Source organism: Trachypithecus francoisi, unplaced genomic scaffold, assembly GCF_009764315.1.
Source record: "Trachypithecus francoisi isolate TF-2019V2 unplaced genomic scaffold, Tfra_2.0 Lachesis_group8, whole genome shotgun sequence".
In the NCBI taxonomy this organism is placed as follows: Eukaryota; Metazoa; Chordata; class Mammalia; order Primates; family Cercopithecidae; genus Trachypithecus; species Trachypithecus francoisi.
The window spans coordinates 46,598,171-46,615,928 of NW_022681473.1; the positions used below are offsets into that span (position 1 = coordinate 46,598,171).

Genomic DNA, 17,758 nt, shown 5'->3' on the forward strand with positions numbered 1-17,758 from the left:
ATAGACAGCAACACAATAATAGTGGGGACTTCAATACTCCGCTGACAGCAATAGACACGTCATCAAGACAGAAACTCAACAAAGAAACAGTGGATTTAAACTATACCCTGGAACAAATGGATTTAACAGATATATATACAGCACATTTCATCCAACAACCACAGAATACACATTCTAGTCAACAGCACATGGAACTTTCTCCAAGATAGACCATATGATAGGCCATAAAACGAGCCTCAATACATTTAAGAAAATTGAAATTATATCAAGCACTCTCAGACCACAGTGGAATAAAACTGGAAATCAACTCCAAAAGGAACCTTCCAAACCACGCAAATACATGGAAATTAAATAACCTGCTACTGGATAAGCATTGGGCCAAAAATGAAATCAAGATACAAATTAAAAATTCTTCTAACTGAATGACAGTAATGATACAACCTATCAAAACCACTGGGATACAGCTAAGGTGATGCTAAGAGGAAAATGTATAGCCCTAAGTGCCTACATCAAAAAGTCTGAAAGACCATAAACAGACAATCTAAGGTCACACCTCAAGGAACTAGAGAAACAAGAACAAACCAAACCCAAACCCAGCAGAAGAAAAGAAATAACCAAGATCAGAGCAGAACTAAATGAAATTGAAACAAAAAAATACAAAAGATAAATGAAATAAAAATCTGGTTCTTTGAAAAGATAAATAAAATTGATAGACTATTAGCAAGATTAACCAAGAAAAGAAGAGAGCAGGCCGGGTGCAGTGGCTCACACATGTAATCCCAGCACTTTGGGAGGCAAGACGGGTGGATCACCTGAGGTCAGGAGTTCCAGACGAGCTTGGCCAACATGATGAAACCCCATCTCTACTGAAAATTAAAAAATTAGCTGGGCATGGTGGCAGACACCTGTAATCCCAGCTACTCGGGAGGCTGAGGTGGGAGAATCACTTGAACCTGGGAGGCACAGGTTGCATTGAGCCGAAATTGCGCCCTTATACTCCAGCCTGGGTGAAAGAGCAAAACTCTGTTTCAAAAAAAAAGAAGAGCAAATCCAAATAACCTCATTAAGAAATGAAGCAGGAGATATTACAGCTGACACCACTGATCATTCAAGGCTACTATGTACACCTTTGTGCACATAAACTAGAAAACCTAGAAGAGATAGATAAATTTCTGGAAATATACAACCTTCCTAGCTTAAATCAGGAATAATTAGATACCCTGAATAGACCAATAACAAGCAGCGAGAATGAAATGGTAATTAAAAATTACCAACAAAAAGAAGTCCAGGACCAGATAGATTCACAGCAGAATTCTACCAGACATTCAAAGAAGAATTGGTACCAATCCTTTTGACACTATTCCACAAGACAAAGAAAGAAGGAACCGAGAGTGGGAGGGGCGGAGCAAGATGGCCGAATAGGAACAGCTCCAGTCTCCAACTCCCAGCGCGAGCGACACAGAAGACCGGTGATTTCTGCATTTTCAACTGAGGTACTGGGGTCATCTCTCTAGGGAGTGCCGGACAATCGGTGCTGGTCAGCTGCTGCAGCCTGACCAGCGTGAGCTGAAGCAGGGCGAGGCATCGTCACCTGGAAGCGCAAGGGGGAAGGAAATCCGTTTTCCTAGCCAGGGGAACTGAGACACACAACACCTGGAAAATCGGGTAACTCCCACCCCAATACTGCGCTTTAAGGAAACAGGCACACCAGGAAATATATCCCACACCTGGCCGGGAGGGTCCCACGCCCACGGAGCCTCCCTCACTGCTAACACAGAAGTCTGCGGCGATGGATCCGCAAGGCAGCAGCGAGGCTGGGGGAGGGGCGCCCGCCATTGCTGAGGCTTAAGTAGGTAAACAAAGCCGCTGGGAAGCTCGAACTGGGTGGAGCTCACAGCAGCTCAAGGAAGCCTGCCTGTCTCTGTAGACTCTACCTCTGCGGACAGCGCACAGCTGCAGTCTAATAGGGGAAAGAGCGGGGGCCGGTGCAGACGCAAACGACTCTGTCTGACAGCTTTGGGGAGAGCCGTGGATCTCCTAACGCGGAGGTTGAGATCTGAGAACGGACAGACTGCCTGCTCAGGTGGGTCCCTGACCCCTGAGTAGCCTAGCTGGGAGACATCCCCCACTAGGGGCAGTCTGACACCCCACACCTCACAGGGTGGAGTCACCCCTGAGAGGAAACTTCCAAAGAAAGAATCAGACAGGTACACTCGCTGTTCAGCAATATTCTATCTCCGGCAACCTCTGCTGCTGATACCCAGGCAAACAGGGTCTGGAGTGGACCTCAAGCAATCTCCAACAGACCAACAGATAGTCCTCTGACTGTCAGATGGAAAACTATCAAACAGGAAGGACACCTATACCAAAACCCCATCAGTACGTCACCATCATCAAAGACCAGAGACAGATAAAACCACAAAGATGGGGAAGAAGCAGGGCAGAAAAGCTGGAAATTCAAAAAATAAGAGCGCATCTCCCCCTGCAAAGGAGCGCAGCCCATCGCCAGCAACAGATCAAAGCTGGTCAGAGAATGACTTTGACGAGATGAGAGAAGAAGGCTTCAGTCCATCAAACCTCTCAGAGCTAAAGGAGGATTACGTACCCAGCGCAAAGAAACTAAAAATCTTGAAAAAAAGTGGAAGAATTGACAGCTAGACTAATTAATGCAGAGAAGATCATAAACGAAATGACAGAGATGAAAACCATGACACGAGAAATACGTGACAAATGCACAAGCTTCGGAACCGACTCGATCAACTGGAAGAAAGAGTATCAGCGACTGAGGATCAAATGAATGAAATGAAGCGAGAAGAGAAACCAAAAGAAAAAGAAGAAAAAGAAATGAACAAAGCCTGCAAGAAGTATGGGATTATGTAAAAAGACCAAATCTACATCTGATTGGGGTGCCTGAAAGTGAGGGGAAAATGGAACCAAGTTGGAAAACACTCTTCAGGATATCATCCAGGAGAACTTCCCCAACCTAGTAGGGCAGGCCAACATTCAAATTCAGGAAATACAGAGAACGCCACAAAGATACTCCTCGTGAAGAGCAACCCCAAGACACAAAATTGCCAGATTCACCAAAGTTGAAATGAAGGAAAAAATCTTAAGGGCAGCCAGAGAGAAAGGTCAGGTTACCCACAAAGGGAAGCCCATCAGAATAACAGCAGACCTCTCGGCAGAAACTCTACAAGCCAGAAGAGAGTGGGGGCCAATATTCAACGTTCTTAAAGAAAGGAATTTTCAACCCAGAATTTCATATCCAGCCAAACTAAGTTTCATCAGTGAAGGAGAAATAAAATCCTTTACAGATAAGCATATGCTTAGAGATTTTGTCACCACCAGGCCTGCCTTACAAGAGACCCTGAAGGAAGCCCTAAACATGGAAAGGAACAACCGGTACCAGCCATTGCAAAAACATGCCAAAATGTAAAGACCATCGAGGCTAGGAAGAAACTGCATCAACTAACGAGCAAAATAACCAGTAATATCATAATGACAGGATCAAGTTCACACATAACAATATTAACCTTAAATGTAAATGGACTAAATGCTCCAATTAAAAGACACAGACTGGCAAACTGGATAAAGAGTCAAGACCCATCAGTCTGCTGTATTCAGGAGACCCATCTCACATGCAGAGACATACATAGGCTCAAAATAAAGGGATGGAGGAAGATCTACCAAGCAAATGGAGAACAAAAAAAGCAGGGGTTGCAATCCTAGTCTCTCATAAAACAGACTTTAAACCATCAAAGATCAAAAGAGACAAAGAAGGCCATTACATAATGGTAAAGGGATCAATTCAACAGGAAGAGCTAACTCTCCTAAATATATATGCACCCAATACAGGAGCACCCAGATTCATAAAGCAAGTCCTTAGAGACCTACAAAGAGACTTAGACTCCCATACAATAATAATGGGAGACTTCAACACTCCACTGTCAACATTAGACAGATCAACGAGACAGAAAGTTAACAAGGATATCCAGGAATTGAACTCATCTCTGCACCAAGCGGACCTAATAGACATCTATAGAACTCTCCACCCCAAATCAACAGAATATACATTCTTCTCAGCACCACATCGCACTTATTCCAAAATTGACCACATAATTGGAAGTAAAGCACTCCTCAGCAAATGTACAAGAACAGAAATTATAACAAACTGTCTCTCAGACCACAGTGCAATCAAACTAGAACTCAGGACTAAGAAACTCAATCAAAACGCTCAACTACATGGAAACTGAACAACCTGCTCCTGAATGACTACTGGGTACATAACGAAATGAAAGCAGAAATAAAGATGTTCTTTGAAACCAATGAGAACAAAGATACAACATACCAGAATCTCTGGGACACATTTAAAGCAGTGCGTAGAGGGAAATTTATAGCACTAAATGCCCACAAGAGAAAGCAGGAAAGATCTAAATTGACACTCTAACATCACAATTAAAAGAACTAGAGAGGCAAGAGCAAACACATTCAAAAGCTAGCAGAAGGCAAGAAATAACTAAGATCAGAGCAGAACTAAGGAGATAGAGACACAAAAAACCCTCCAAAAAATCAATGAATCCAGGAGTTGGTTTTTTGAAAAGATCAACAAAATTGACAGACCGCTAGCTAGACTAATAAAGAAGAAAAGAGAGAGGAATCAAATAGACGCAATAAAAAATGATAAAGGGGATATCACCACGACCCCACAGAAATACAAACACCATCAGAGAATACTATAAATGCCTCTACGCAAATCAACTAGATAATCTAGAAGAAATGGATAATTTCCTGGACACTTACACTCTCCCAAGACTAAACAGGAAGAAGTTGAATCCCTGAATAGACCAATAGCAGGCTCTGAAATTGAGGCAACAATTAATAGCCTACCCACAAAAAAAGTCCAGGACCAGATGGATTCACAGCTGAATTCTACCAGAGGTACAAGGAGGAGCTGGTACCATTCCTTCTGAAACTATTCCAATCAATAGAAAAAGAGGGAATCCTCCTAACTCATTTTATGAGGCCAACATCATCCTGATACGAAAGCCTGGCAGAGACACAACAAAAAAAGAGAATTTTAGACCAATATCCCTGATGAACATCGATGCAAAATCTCAATAAAATACTGGCAAACCGAATCCAGCAGCACATCAAAAAGCTTATCCACCATGATCAAGTGGGCTTCATCCCTGGGATGCAAGGCTGGTTCAACATCCGCAAATCAATAAACGTAACCCAGCACATAAACAGAACCAAAGACAAGAACCACATGATTATCTCAATAGATGCAGAAAAGGCTTTTGACAAAATTCAACAGCCCTTTATGCTAAAAACGCTCAATAAATTCGGTATTGATGGAACGTATCTCAAAATAATAAGAGCTATTTATGACAAACCCACAGCTAATATCATACTGAATGGGCAAAAACTGGAAAAATTCCCTTTGAAAACTGGCACAAGACAGGGATGCCCTCTCTCACCACTCCTATTCAACATAGTGTTGGAAGTTCTGGCTAGGGCAATCAGGCAAGAGAAAGAAATCAAGGGTATCCAGTTAGGAAAAGAAGAAGTCAAATGTCCCTGTTTGCAGATGACATGATTGTATATTTAGAAAACCCCATTGTCTCAGCCCAAAATCTCCTTAAGCTGATAAGCAACTTCAGCAAAGTCTCAGGATACAAAATTAATGTGCAAAAATCACAGGCATTCTTATACACCAGTAACAGACAAGCAGAGAGCCAAATCAGGAATGAACTTCCATTCACAATTGCTTCAAAGAGAATAAAATACCTAGGAATCCAGCTTACAAGAGATGTAAAGGACCTCTTCAAGGAGAACTACAAACCACTGCTCAGTGAAATCAAAGAGGACACAAACAAATGGAAGAACATACCATGCTCATGGATAGGAAGAATCAATATCGTGAAAATGGCCATACTGCCCAAGGTTATTTATAGATTCAATGCCATCCCCATCAAGCTACCAATGACTTTCTTCACAGAATTGGAAAAATCTGCTTTAAAGTTCATATGGAACCAAAAAAGAGCCCGCATTGCCAAGACAATCCTAGTCAAAAGGACAAAGCTGGAGGCGTCACGCTACCTGACTTCAAACTATACTACAAGGCTACAGTACCAAAACAGCATGGTACTGGTACCACAACAGAGATATAGACCAATGGAACAGAACAGAGTCCTCAGAAATAATACCACACATCTACAGCCATCTGATCTTTGACAAACCTGAGAGAAACAAGAAATGGGGAAAGGATTCCCTATTTAATAAATGGTGCTGGGAAAATTGGCTAGCCATAAATAGAAAGCTGAAACTGGATCCTTTCCTTACCCCTTATACGAAAATTAATTCAAGATGGATTAGAGACTAAATGTTAGACCTAATACCATAAAAACCCTAGAAGAAAATCTAGGTAGTACCATTCAGGACATAGGCATGGGCAAGGACTTCATGTCTAAAACACCAAAAGCAACGGCAGCAAAAGCAAAATTGACACATGGGATCTAATTAAACTAAAGAGCTTTTGCACAGCTAAAGAAACTACCATCAGAGTGAACAGACAACCTACAGAATGGGAGAAAATTTTTGCAACCTACTCATCTGACAAAGGGCTAATATCCAGAATCTACAAAGAACTCAAACAAATATACAAGAAAAAAACAAACAACCCCATCAAAAAGTGGGGAAAGGATATGAACAGACATTTCTCAAAGGAAGACATCCATACAGCCAACAGACACATGAAAAAATGCTCATCATCACTCGCCATCAGAGAAATGCAAATCAAAACCACAATGAGATACCATCTCACACCAGTTAGAATGGCAATCATTAAGAAGCCAGGAGGCGGAGCTTGCAGTGAGCTGAGATCCGGCCACTGCACTCCAGCCTGGGCGACAGAGCGAGACTCCGTCTCAAAAAAAAAAAAAAAAAAAAAAAAAAGAAGTCAGGAAAAACAGGTGTGGAGAGGATGTGGAGAAATAGGAACACTTTTACACTGTTGGTGGGATTGTAAACTAGTTCAACCATTATGGAAAACAGTATGGCGATTCCTCAAGGATCTAGAAATAGATGTACCATATGACCCAGCCATCCACTACTGGGTATATACCCAAAGGATTATAAATTACTCTACTACAAAGACACATGCACACGTATGTTTATTGCGGCACTATTCACAATAGCAAAGACTTGGAATCAACCCAAATGTCCATCTGTGACAGACTGGATTAAGAAAATGTGGCACATATACACCATGGAATACTATGCAGCCATAAAAAAGGATGAGTTTGCATCCTTTGTAGGGACATGGATGCAGCTGGAAACCATCATTCTTAGCAAACTATCACAAGAAGAGAAAACCAAACACCGCATGTTCTCACTCATAGGTGGGAACTGAACAATGAGATCACTTGGACTCGGGAAGGGGAACATCACACACTGGGGCCTATCATGGGGAGGGGGGAGAAGGGAGGGATTGCTTTGGGGAGTTATACATGATATAAACGTCATGCACATGTACCCTAGAACTTAAAGTATAATAAAAAAATTTAAAAAAAAAAGAAAGAAAGAAGGAACCTTCCCTAATTCATTCTCTCACCAGTATCACCCTAATACCAAAACCAGGGAGGGACACAATCAAAAAAGAAAACTACAGACCGATATCCTTCATGAACATAGATGTTAAAATCCTTAACAAAATACTAGCTAACCAAATCCAACAACATGTCAAAAAGATAATCCACCATGATCAAGTGGGTTTCCTACCAGGGATGCAGGGATGGTTCAACATACACAAGTCAATAAACGTGATATACTACATAAGCAGAATTAAAAACAAAAATCACATGATCATCTCAATAGATGCAGAAAAACCATTCAGCAAAATCCAGCATCCCTTCATGATTAAAACCCTCAGCAAAATCAGCATACAAGGGACATACCTTAATGGAATAAAAGCCATCTATGGGCCGGGCATGGTGGCTCGCACCTGTAATTCCAGCACTTTGGGAGGCCGAGGCGGGTGGATCACCTGAGGTCAGGAGTTCAAGACCAGCCAGGCCAATATGGTGAAACTCTGTCTCTACTAAAAATACAAAAAATAGCTGGGTGTGGTAATGTGCACCTGTGGTCCAGCTACTTGGGAGGCTGAGACAGGAGAATTGCTTGAACCCGGGAGGTAAAGGTTGCAGTGAGCCAAGATTGCACCAGACTCCGTCTCAAAAAAACAAACAAACAAACAAAAAAGCCATATATGGCAAACCCACAGCCAATATAATACTGAATGGGGGAAAAGTTGAAAACATTCCCTCTGAGAACAGGAACAAGACAAGGATGCCCACTCTCACCATTCTTCTTCAACATACTACTGGAAGTCCTAGCCAGAGCAATCAGACAAGAGAAAGAAATAAAGGGCATCCAAATTGGTAAAGTGGAAGTCACACTATCCCTGTTTGCTGACGATATGATCGTTTACCTTGAAAACCCTGGCTGGGCGCGGTGGCTCATGCCTGTAATCCCGGCACTTTGGGAGGCCAAGACAGGCAGATCACCTGAGGTCAGGAGTTTGAGACCAGCCTGGCCAACATGGTGTAACCTCATCTTTACTAAAAATACAAATACAAAAACTAGCCAGGCGTGGTGGTGTGCACCTGAAGTCCCAGCGACATGGGAGGCTGAACAGGAGAATCACTTGAACCCACAACAGGGAGGTTGTGGTGAGCCAAGGTCATGCCACTGCACTCCAGCCTGGGAGACAGAGAAAGACTCCATCTCAAAAACAAAAAACAAAACAAAACAAAACACACACACACACACACACAAACACACACAATGATACTGGATTGGCTAAAATTTTTTATTTTATTTTATTTATTTTTATTTTTTGAGACAGAGTTTCACTCTTGTTGCCCAGGCCGGAGTGCAATGGTACCATCTCGACTCACCACAACTTCCACCTCCCAGGTTCAAGTGATTTTCCTGCCTCAGCCTCTTGACTAGCTGGAATTACAGGCATGAACCACCACACACCTGGCTAATTTTGTATTTTTAATAGAGATGGGGTTTCTATATGTTGGTCAGGCTGGTCTCAAACTCCCGACCTCAAGTGATCCACCCACCTCAGCCTCCCAAAGTGCTGGGATTATAGGCATAAGCCACTGCAATGCCTTATTCATTTATTTATTTATTTAGAGACAGAATCTGGCTCTTGTCACCCAGGCTGGAGTGCACTGGTGAGATCTCGGCTCACTGCAACCTCCACCTCCAGGGTTCCAGTGATTCTCCTGCCTCAGCTTCCCAAGTAGCTGAGATTAAAGGCGGCTGCCACCATGCCCGGCTAATTTTTGTATTTTTAGTAGAGATGGGGTTTCACTACTACCTGGCCAGGCTAGTCTTGAACTCCTGACCTCAGGTAATCCACCTGCCTTAGGCTCCCAAAGTGTTGCTGGTATTACAGGTGTGAGCCACCATGCCTGGCCTGGATTGGCTAAAATTTTAAAATTTTAAACTTTTTTTTTTTCTTTTTTGGTTGTTTGTTTCTGTTTTTGTTTGTTTGTTTGTTTGTTTTGAGACAAGGTCTCACTCTGCCATTCAGGCTGTAGTGCAATGGCACAACCACAGCTCACTGCAGCCTAGACCTCTCAGGCTTACGCAATCTTCATACCCAGCTTGTTTACTTTATTTTATGTACAGACAAGGTCTCCCTATGTTGCCCACACTGGTCTCAAACTCCTAGGTTCAAGCGATCCTTCTGCTTCAGCCTCCCAAAGTGTTAGGATTACAGGCATGAGCCACAATGCCCAACCAGTTTGGTAATATCTGGTAGAGTAAAACATATACCTACCATATAACCTACCTATGTTACTCCCAGGTATTTACCCAAGAGAAATAAAGACATATGACCACACAAATACTTACACACAAATTATGATACTAGTTTCATTCATAATAGTCCAAAACTGGAAATAACCTCAATATGTTTCAACAGATGAATAAACAAAAAACACATGAATAAAATAGCAATTTAAATGTATAAACAATGGCTGGGTGCAGTGGCTCACATCTGTAATCCCAGCACTTTGGGAGGCCAAGGCGAATAGACTGCCTGAGCTTAGGAGTTCCAGACCAGCCTGGACAAAATGGTGAAACCCCACTTCTACCAAAACTACAAAAATTAGCTGGGTGTGGTGGGACATGCCTGTGGTCCCAGCTACTGGGGAGCCTGAGGTGGGAGGATCAATTGAGCCTGAGAGGCAGAGGTTACACTGAGCCAAGATTACACCACTGCACTCCAACCTGGGGGACAGAGTAAGACTCCATCTCAAAAAAAAAAAAAAAAAAAATGTATAAACAAAAGAATACTTGGGCACTAAAAAAGGAACAATATGATACACTCAATAATATGGATGAATCCCAAAATAATTATGCTGGGTGAAAGAAGTCAGGTAGAAAAAATTACATTCAGCATGATTCCATTCATATAAAATTCCAGAAAATGGGGCCAGGGAAGAATGAGAGATGAACTGCAAAGAGGCACAAGAAAACTTTCAGAGGTAACTGAAATGTTTTGTATCCTGATCATGGTGGTAGTTTCATGAGTGATTACATTTATCAAAATTCATTGCATTATATACTTTAAATGAGTGCAATTTATTGTACCTCAATGAAGCTGATTCTTTTAAAGGAATGGTATGGAAAGATCATCCTTATGCAATAGAATGGAAGAGAGAAGACTCACCTGGATTTGAAACAACAAGAATTTTACAATCAGGACTATAATGGACTATGGCAGGAATGATTGATTTCATGATAGTCACATTACGTTGGACCAGGGCAAGGCGAGTTTCTCCCTCCTGCTGCCTTGCACCTGCTGTGACAATAACTATTCTGGAGTTTGCAGATACACTGTAATCTAAAAAGGAAACAAAACACTATATTTGGATCAAGATTACCATAACCACTGTGCCTTAACTCCTTAAAACTCTATTGTATATTCTTAGTACTATATTAAAGTATCCATGTACCTTTATGTCTGGCATTTTGGAGATGAACGGACTTTTCTAACCTGTATAATCTGAAGGAAGCCTTGTCACTATGACTTGCCAACTTTCACATAGCTACCTCAAAAATTTTTATAACAATAGAAACTAACCCCCTTTTGCCCAAATTCCCATGTGTTATGAAGGCCCAAGGCAATGAAAGGCAGCTCTCTGCCTTCTTAGAAACACCAAAATGAGGCCGGGCGTGGTGGCTCACGCCTGTAATCCAGAATGTTGAGAAGCCAAGGCGGGTGGGTTACGAGGTTAAGAGATCAAGACCATCTTGGCCAACATGGTAAAATCCTGTCTCTACTAAAAACACAAAAATTAGCTGGGCATGGCAGCACATGCCTGTAGTCCCAGCTATTTGGGAGGCTGAGGCAGGAAAATCGCTTGAACCTGGAAGGCGGAGGTTGCAGTCAGCCAAGATCACGCCACTGCACTCTAGCCTGGCAAGACTCCGTCTCAAAAAAAAAAAAAAGAAAGACCAAAATGAATAAAGACTTAGAACTCTGAGAATTTATGTGTCTGTTTCAGGAGTCTAAGAGTGAGAATGTATTTACTTCTAATATTGTAAGGGACTGGGTTTCAATCACAAACAAGTTCTTGACCCACACAAGAAAATAAACTATGTACTAAATGACCAGTTGTTTCACCTGTTGAATACAATGTCACTACTATGTAGCTCTTAATAACTCATACTGGACTTTTTTTTTTTTCTGAGATAGGGTCTCACTCTGTTGTTCAGACTGGAGTGCAGTGGTGCCATCTCAGCTCGCTGCAACGTCTGCCTCTCAGGTTCGATTCTCCCATATCAGCCTCCTGAGTAGCTGGCACTACAGGCACACACCATCACACACACTAAATTTTGTATTTTTGGGGAGAGATGGGGTTTCACCATGTTGGCCAGACTTGTCTCGAACTCCTGACCTCACCTGATCCACCTACCTCGGCCTCCCAAAGTGCTGTGATTATAGGCATGAGCCACCACATGTGGCCTCATACTGGACTTTTTAAAAAAGCACTCTATAGCTGAAAGTTATCTACCATATGGATGTAAAAAATTACTTAAAATATCCTCTATATCTCTCTCATCTCAACTTTTCATGTTCTTTTAGAAAATGAAATCTAATAGCTGGGTGTGGGGGCTCACAACTGTAATTCTAACACTTTGGGAAGCTGAGGTGGGCGGATCACTTGAGGTCAGGAGTGCAAGACCAGCCTGACCAACATGTCTCTACCAAAAATACAAAAATTAGCCAGGCATAGTGGCGCACACCTATAATCCCAGCTATTCAAGAGGCTGAGGCAGGAGAACTGCTTGAACCCGGGAGGCGGAGGTTACAGTGAGCAAGATTGCACAGAGTAAGACTCTGTCTCCAAAAAAAAAAAAAAAAAATTAGCTTTGCATGGTGGTGCGCACCTGTAATCCCACCTACTCGGCGCGGGGTGGGGAGGGCGGCTGAGGCAGGAGAATGGCTCGAACCCAGGAGGTGGAGGTTGCAGTGAGCCCAGATCGTGCCACTGCACTCCACCCTGTGTGACAGAGTGAGACTCTGTCTCAAAAAAAAAAAAAGAAAGAAAAAAAGAAAAAAAAATGAAATCTACTTAATTTTTAAAACGTTACATCTTCATTTGTGGTGATTCTTGTATCTTTCTAATCCAAAAGAGAAGATAACTTATGAAATATGAACACTGTTGTTTTTCCTGCCCCAGTAAAGATTTTAACTAGAAAGGCAAATTTAGAAAGATGGCATTTCTGGCCAGGCACAGTGGCTCACACCTGTAATCCCAGCTACTTTGGAAGGCTGAGATGGGTGGATCACTTGAGGTCAGAAGTTCAAAACCAGCCTAGCCAACATGGTAAAACCCTGTCTCTACTAAACATACAAAATTAGCTGGGTGTGATGGCACGTGTGGTAAGCCCAGTTACTCAGGAGGCTAAAGCAGGAAAATCACTTGAACCCGGGAGGTGGAGGTTGCAGTGAGCCGAGACCGTGCCACTGCACTCCAGCCTGAGTGACAGAGCAAGACTCCATCTCAAAAAAAAAAAAAAAAAAAATCTGACTCCAAATTATCTTACTAGCTTTATGTCTTATTTTTATGTCAGATTTTCCAGGTGCCCTGGTCCTGTTAATGCCATCATTTCTTTACCTGTTATTTATTTTTCTTTGTAAATATAACCACAAAGAGACCATAAACTACAGTGGTCTGGAGCAAAAGCTCTGAGGTCTAACTGCCTGTATTCCCCAACTTTGCCACTTACTAGCTGTGTAACCATGGACAATTACTTTGCCAACCCCTCTAACTCTCACTTCCTCATCTACAACGTCAAGCTAGTAGCGTTTTTTTGTTTGCCTGTTTTTGTTTTTCTGAGGTGGAATCTTGCTCTGTCACCCAGGCTGGAGTGCAGTGGTGCGATCTCAGCTCACTGCAACCTCCACCTCCCAAGTTCAAGCAATTCCCTGCCTCAGCCTCCCAAGTAGCTGGGATTACAGGTGCCCACCACCATGCCCGGCTAATGTTGGTATTTTTAGTAGAGATGGGATTTCACCATCTTGGCCAGGCTGGTCTTGTACTCCTGACCTCATGATCTACCCGCCTCAGCTCCCAAAGTGCTGGGATTACAGGCATGAGCTACCATGCCTGGCCGCTAATAGCCTTTTTAAAAATATGGTTCTTAAGAAGATAACTCAGTGAGTTAATACACATTAAGTACTCAACAGGGTGTATTAAATGTTCAATAAATGTTAGCAATTAATATTATTATTAGTCAAGTACCTCTTCAAATACCAATTCCTCTGCTAGATATCCCCAAGCATTTATCATATCATTCAAAAATGACATGTGGTTATATTTTGAAAGAAAAATATACAATAGGTAAGGAAATGATGGCATTAACAGGGTGGGGCACCTGGAAAATCTGACATAAAAATAAGACACAAAGCCGTCATATCATTCATTATTTATCATATTCATAAATACCACTTTCTTCACAGATTTGTTTATAGCACTTACTGCCTATAATTATCAAAAAGTCCTTTATAAGAGTATATGTTATCTTCCCATGGTTATGTCTTATTTAAACCTCTAACTTAATCATAAGCACCATAATATTAATAATAGGTTCTGATTTCACATTACTCCCTTCTTTCCATAAATATATCTTTTTGTTTGTTTGTTTGTTTTTGAGACAGAGTCTTGCTCTGTTACCCAGGCTGGAGTGGAGTGGCGTGATCTTGGCTCACTGCAACCTAGCCTTCCCAGTTCAAGTGATTCTCCTGCCTCAGCCTCCTAAGTATCTGGGATTACAGGGACCCGCCACCACGCCCAGCTAATTTTTGTACCTTTAGTAGAAACAGTGTTTTGCCATGTTGGACAGGTTGGTCTTGAACTCCTGACCTCAGGTGACCCACGTGCCTCAGGCTTCCAAAGTGCTGGGATTACAGGCGTGAGCCATCACGCCTGGCCCATAAATATCTTAGCACCTTCTATGTTCCAGGCACCTGGACTCATTGTACATACGAGATAATTTAAAATATCTGTGGAGCTGGGCATAGTAGTCCTAGCTACACAGGAAGCCAAAGCAAGAGGGTCACTTGAACCCAGGAGTTAGATGCTGCAGTGCGCTGTGATTGTGCCCATGAACAGCCAGCTCGTAAACTAAAAATTTTTTTTTTTTTAATTGTGGATAATCAATGATGTTCCATCACTGCTCTTCTCCGTTCGACCTCACAAAATGTATTTTCAAAATGTTCTATTGTGAAATATTTCATATAGAACATATAAGAAATATACATTCAATTTATAAAACATTAAACAACTATGTTAAAACCACACAAAAGGTCAAACACGGTGGCTCATGCCTGTAATCCCAGCTACTGGGGAGGCTGAGGCATGAGAATCACTTGAACCTGGGAGGCGGAGATTGCAGTGAGCTGATTGCCACTGCACTTCAGCCTGGGTAACAGGGCAAGACCTAGTCTCTAAAATATAGTAATTTTTTAATGAAAAAAATTAAAAATATTAAACAACTCTGCCAAAACTCCACACTAAACACCTAGTTCACATTTGTCCTCCGGAGGTAGAGGTGGGAGGACTGCTTGAACCCAGGAATTCAAGAGTTTGAGGTTGTGGTGAGCTATGATCACACCCCTGAACTCCAGCCTGGGTAACAGAGCAAGACCCTGTTAAAAACAAAACAAAACAAAAAAATCCCCAAATTTATAAAACGTTGTCAACACCTTGGAAGCTCTTGCATGCCTCTAATAGATTATGTCTATCAACCATTCTTGTGGCTGGCAAAAAAATCACAACATCACTTTTTAAAAAGTTTTACTACCTATGCATGTTTAATTTACATATTGTTGTTTTGTTTTGTTTTGAGACGACTCTATCACCCAGGTACAGTGCCATGATCTCAGCACACCTAAACTTACGCCTCCCAGGTTTAAGCGATTCTCCTGCCTCAGTCTCCTGAGTAGCTGGGATTACAGGCACGTGCCACCACAACCAGCTAATTTTTGTATTTTTAGTAGAGACAGGGTTTTGCCATGTTGGCCAGGCTGACCTCAAGTGATCCGCCCACCTCAGCCTCCCAAAGTGCTATGATTACAGGCATGAGCCACCACACCCAGCATAACATAGTAAATTTTACCTGTGTTTGAATCATAAGGTATGTATTCCCTTAACTAAATACTATGTATCTGATACTTATCCATGTTAATGTGTGTCCCTGTAGTTCCTTCACTTTCACTGCTGTGCAATATTACACTGCATAATATAGACAACTTAGTACTGGGATTCATTGACTTGTTTACAGTTTGGGGCTCTACAAAGTAAACCACAATACATTCTTGTGCATGTATCCTAGTGCACATGTGCATAAGTTTTCTTGGGAATATACTTAAAAGTGTAATTTCCAGGTTGTGGGATATGTTCATGTTCAACTTCACCAGGTAATGACAAACTTGTGGGTTTTCTTTTTTTTTTTTTTTTTGTCTGAGATGGAGTTTCGCTCTGTCGCCCAGGCTGGAGTGCAGTGCTGTGATCTAGGCTCACTGCGACCTCTGCCTCCTGGGTTCAAGTGATTCTCCTGCCTCAGCCTCCTGAGTAGCTGGGATTACAGGCGCGCACCACCACGCTGGTCAGGATGGTCTCAAACTCCTGACCTTGTGATCCGCCCACCTCGGCCACCCAAAGTGCTGGGATTACAGGCGTGAGCCACTGTACCCGGCCAAACTTGTTTCTTTAATTGGTTTTACTATACTCCTACACGCTGTGTATGACAGCACTTCCTGTTCCACATCCTCATAAACAGTGTCACACTTTTACCAATCTAGTGGCATAATGATATGGTTTTTACTTTCCTGTGCTTGGTTATTGAGTTTTTTTCCCTGTATTTATAAGCCACTTGAGGGTCTTCTTTTGTAAATTATTGAAGCCTTTTCTGATTTTTCTATTGAGCTGTACATATTTTTCTTAAATATTATATTAATACAAGTATTTTTATTCTGAACACTATTCCTTTGTTAGAGTTAGATATTTGTTAACACTGCAAATATCTTCTCTCAGTTTATGGCTTGTCTCTTCACTCTTTTACATCATATTTTTGTGAACACTCTTAACTTTGTATTCTTTATTGATTATGCTTTTTGTGTCTTTGTGTTTAAATCAGTCCCTACCTTCAGGTCATAAGAATATTCTACGTTATCTTCTAAAGACAAACTTTGAAGTTTTGCTTTTCACATTTTAGTCTTTAACCAACCTGGATTTGATTTTTGTGTGTGGTATCAGGTAGGGTGTGTGTGTGTGGTACCAGTTTATTTTTTCCATAACTGCTGCCATTAGAACAATTTTAAAGGTCCATAAATTTCCTATTTATCTAGAAAATTATCAGTGTTATATAACAATCTTTTATATTGTCTCCTGATTAAGTCTCTGCACATAATTAGTGCTTTATAATAAATCTGGAATCAGCTTGGAATGTCCAATAATAACAAAACCTGCGGGGTTTTGACTAGGACTGCATATAATCAATATGGGAAGAATGGATAGCTTACAATATTGAGACTTCTATGAACAAGCAATATCCCTTCATTTATTTATTTTACTCTCGAGTAGCTGGGACTACAGGTGTGTGCCACCACGCCCGGCTAATTTTTTGTATTTTTAGCAGAGACAGGGTTTCACCATGTTGGCCAGGCAGGTCTCGAACTCTTGACCTCAAGGGATCCACTTGACTCCGCCTCACAAAGTGCTGGGATTACAGGCGTGAGCTACTGCACCCAGCCTCCCCTCATTTATTTAGATAATATATTCTTTGAGGGGTTTTGTTTTTTTTTTGGTTTTGATTTTTTTTTTTTTTTTTTTTTGAGACATGTCACCCAGGCTGGAGTACAATGGTGCAACCTCAGTTCACTGTGACTTTCACCTCCCAGGCTCAAGTCATCCTTCCACCTCAGCATCTCCAGTAGCTGGGACTCAGGCACACATCACCATGCTCAGCTAATTTTTGTATTTTTGGTAAAGACAGGGTTTCACCATGTTTTCCAGGCTGGTCTTAAACTCCTCCACTAAAGCAATACTCCCGCCTCGGATTCCCAAAGTGCTAGGATTACAGGTACCACACGGGTCCCAGCCTGACATTTAATATCTTCTAATGAGGTGGTATGTTTTCTGCACAAAAGCTCTTATCCCAGGTA

At 41.8% G+C, this 17,758-nt stretch overlaps 1 protein-coding gene across 2 annotated transcripts in view; it reads right to left on the minus strand.

Moving 5' to 3' along the window:
* The window catches only part of LDHC (lactate dehydrogenase C), a 53,881-nt gene that overhangs the window by 24,549 nt on the left and 11,574 nt on the right, over window positions 1-17,758 (minus strand). For both annotated transcript variants that reach the window (XM_033207804.1, XM_033207805.1), the window contains exon 4: window positions 10,754-10,927. In XM_033207804.1, coding sequence (XP_033063695.1) covers window positions 10,754-10,927 — 174 coding nt within the window. The remainder of the gene's footprint in view (window positions 1-10,753; window positions 10,928-17,758) is intronic.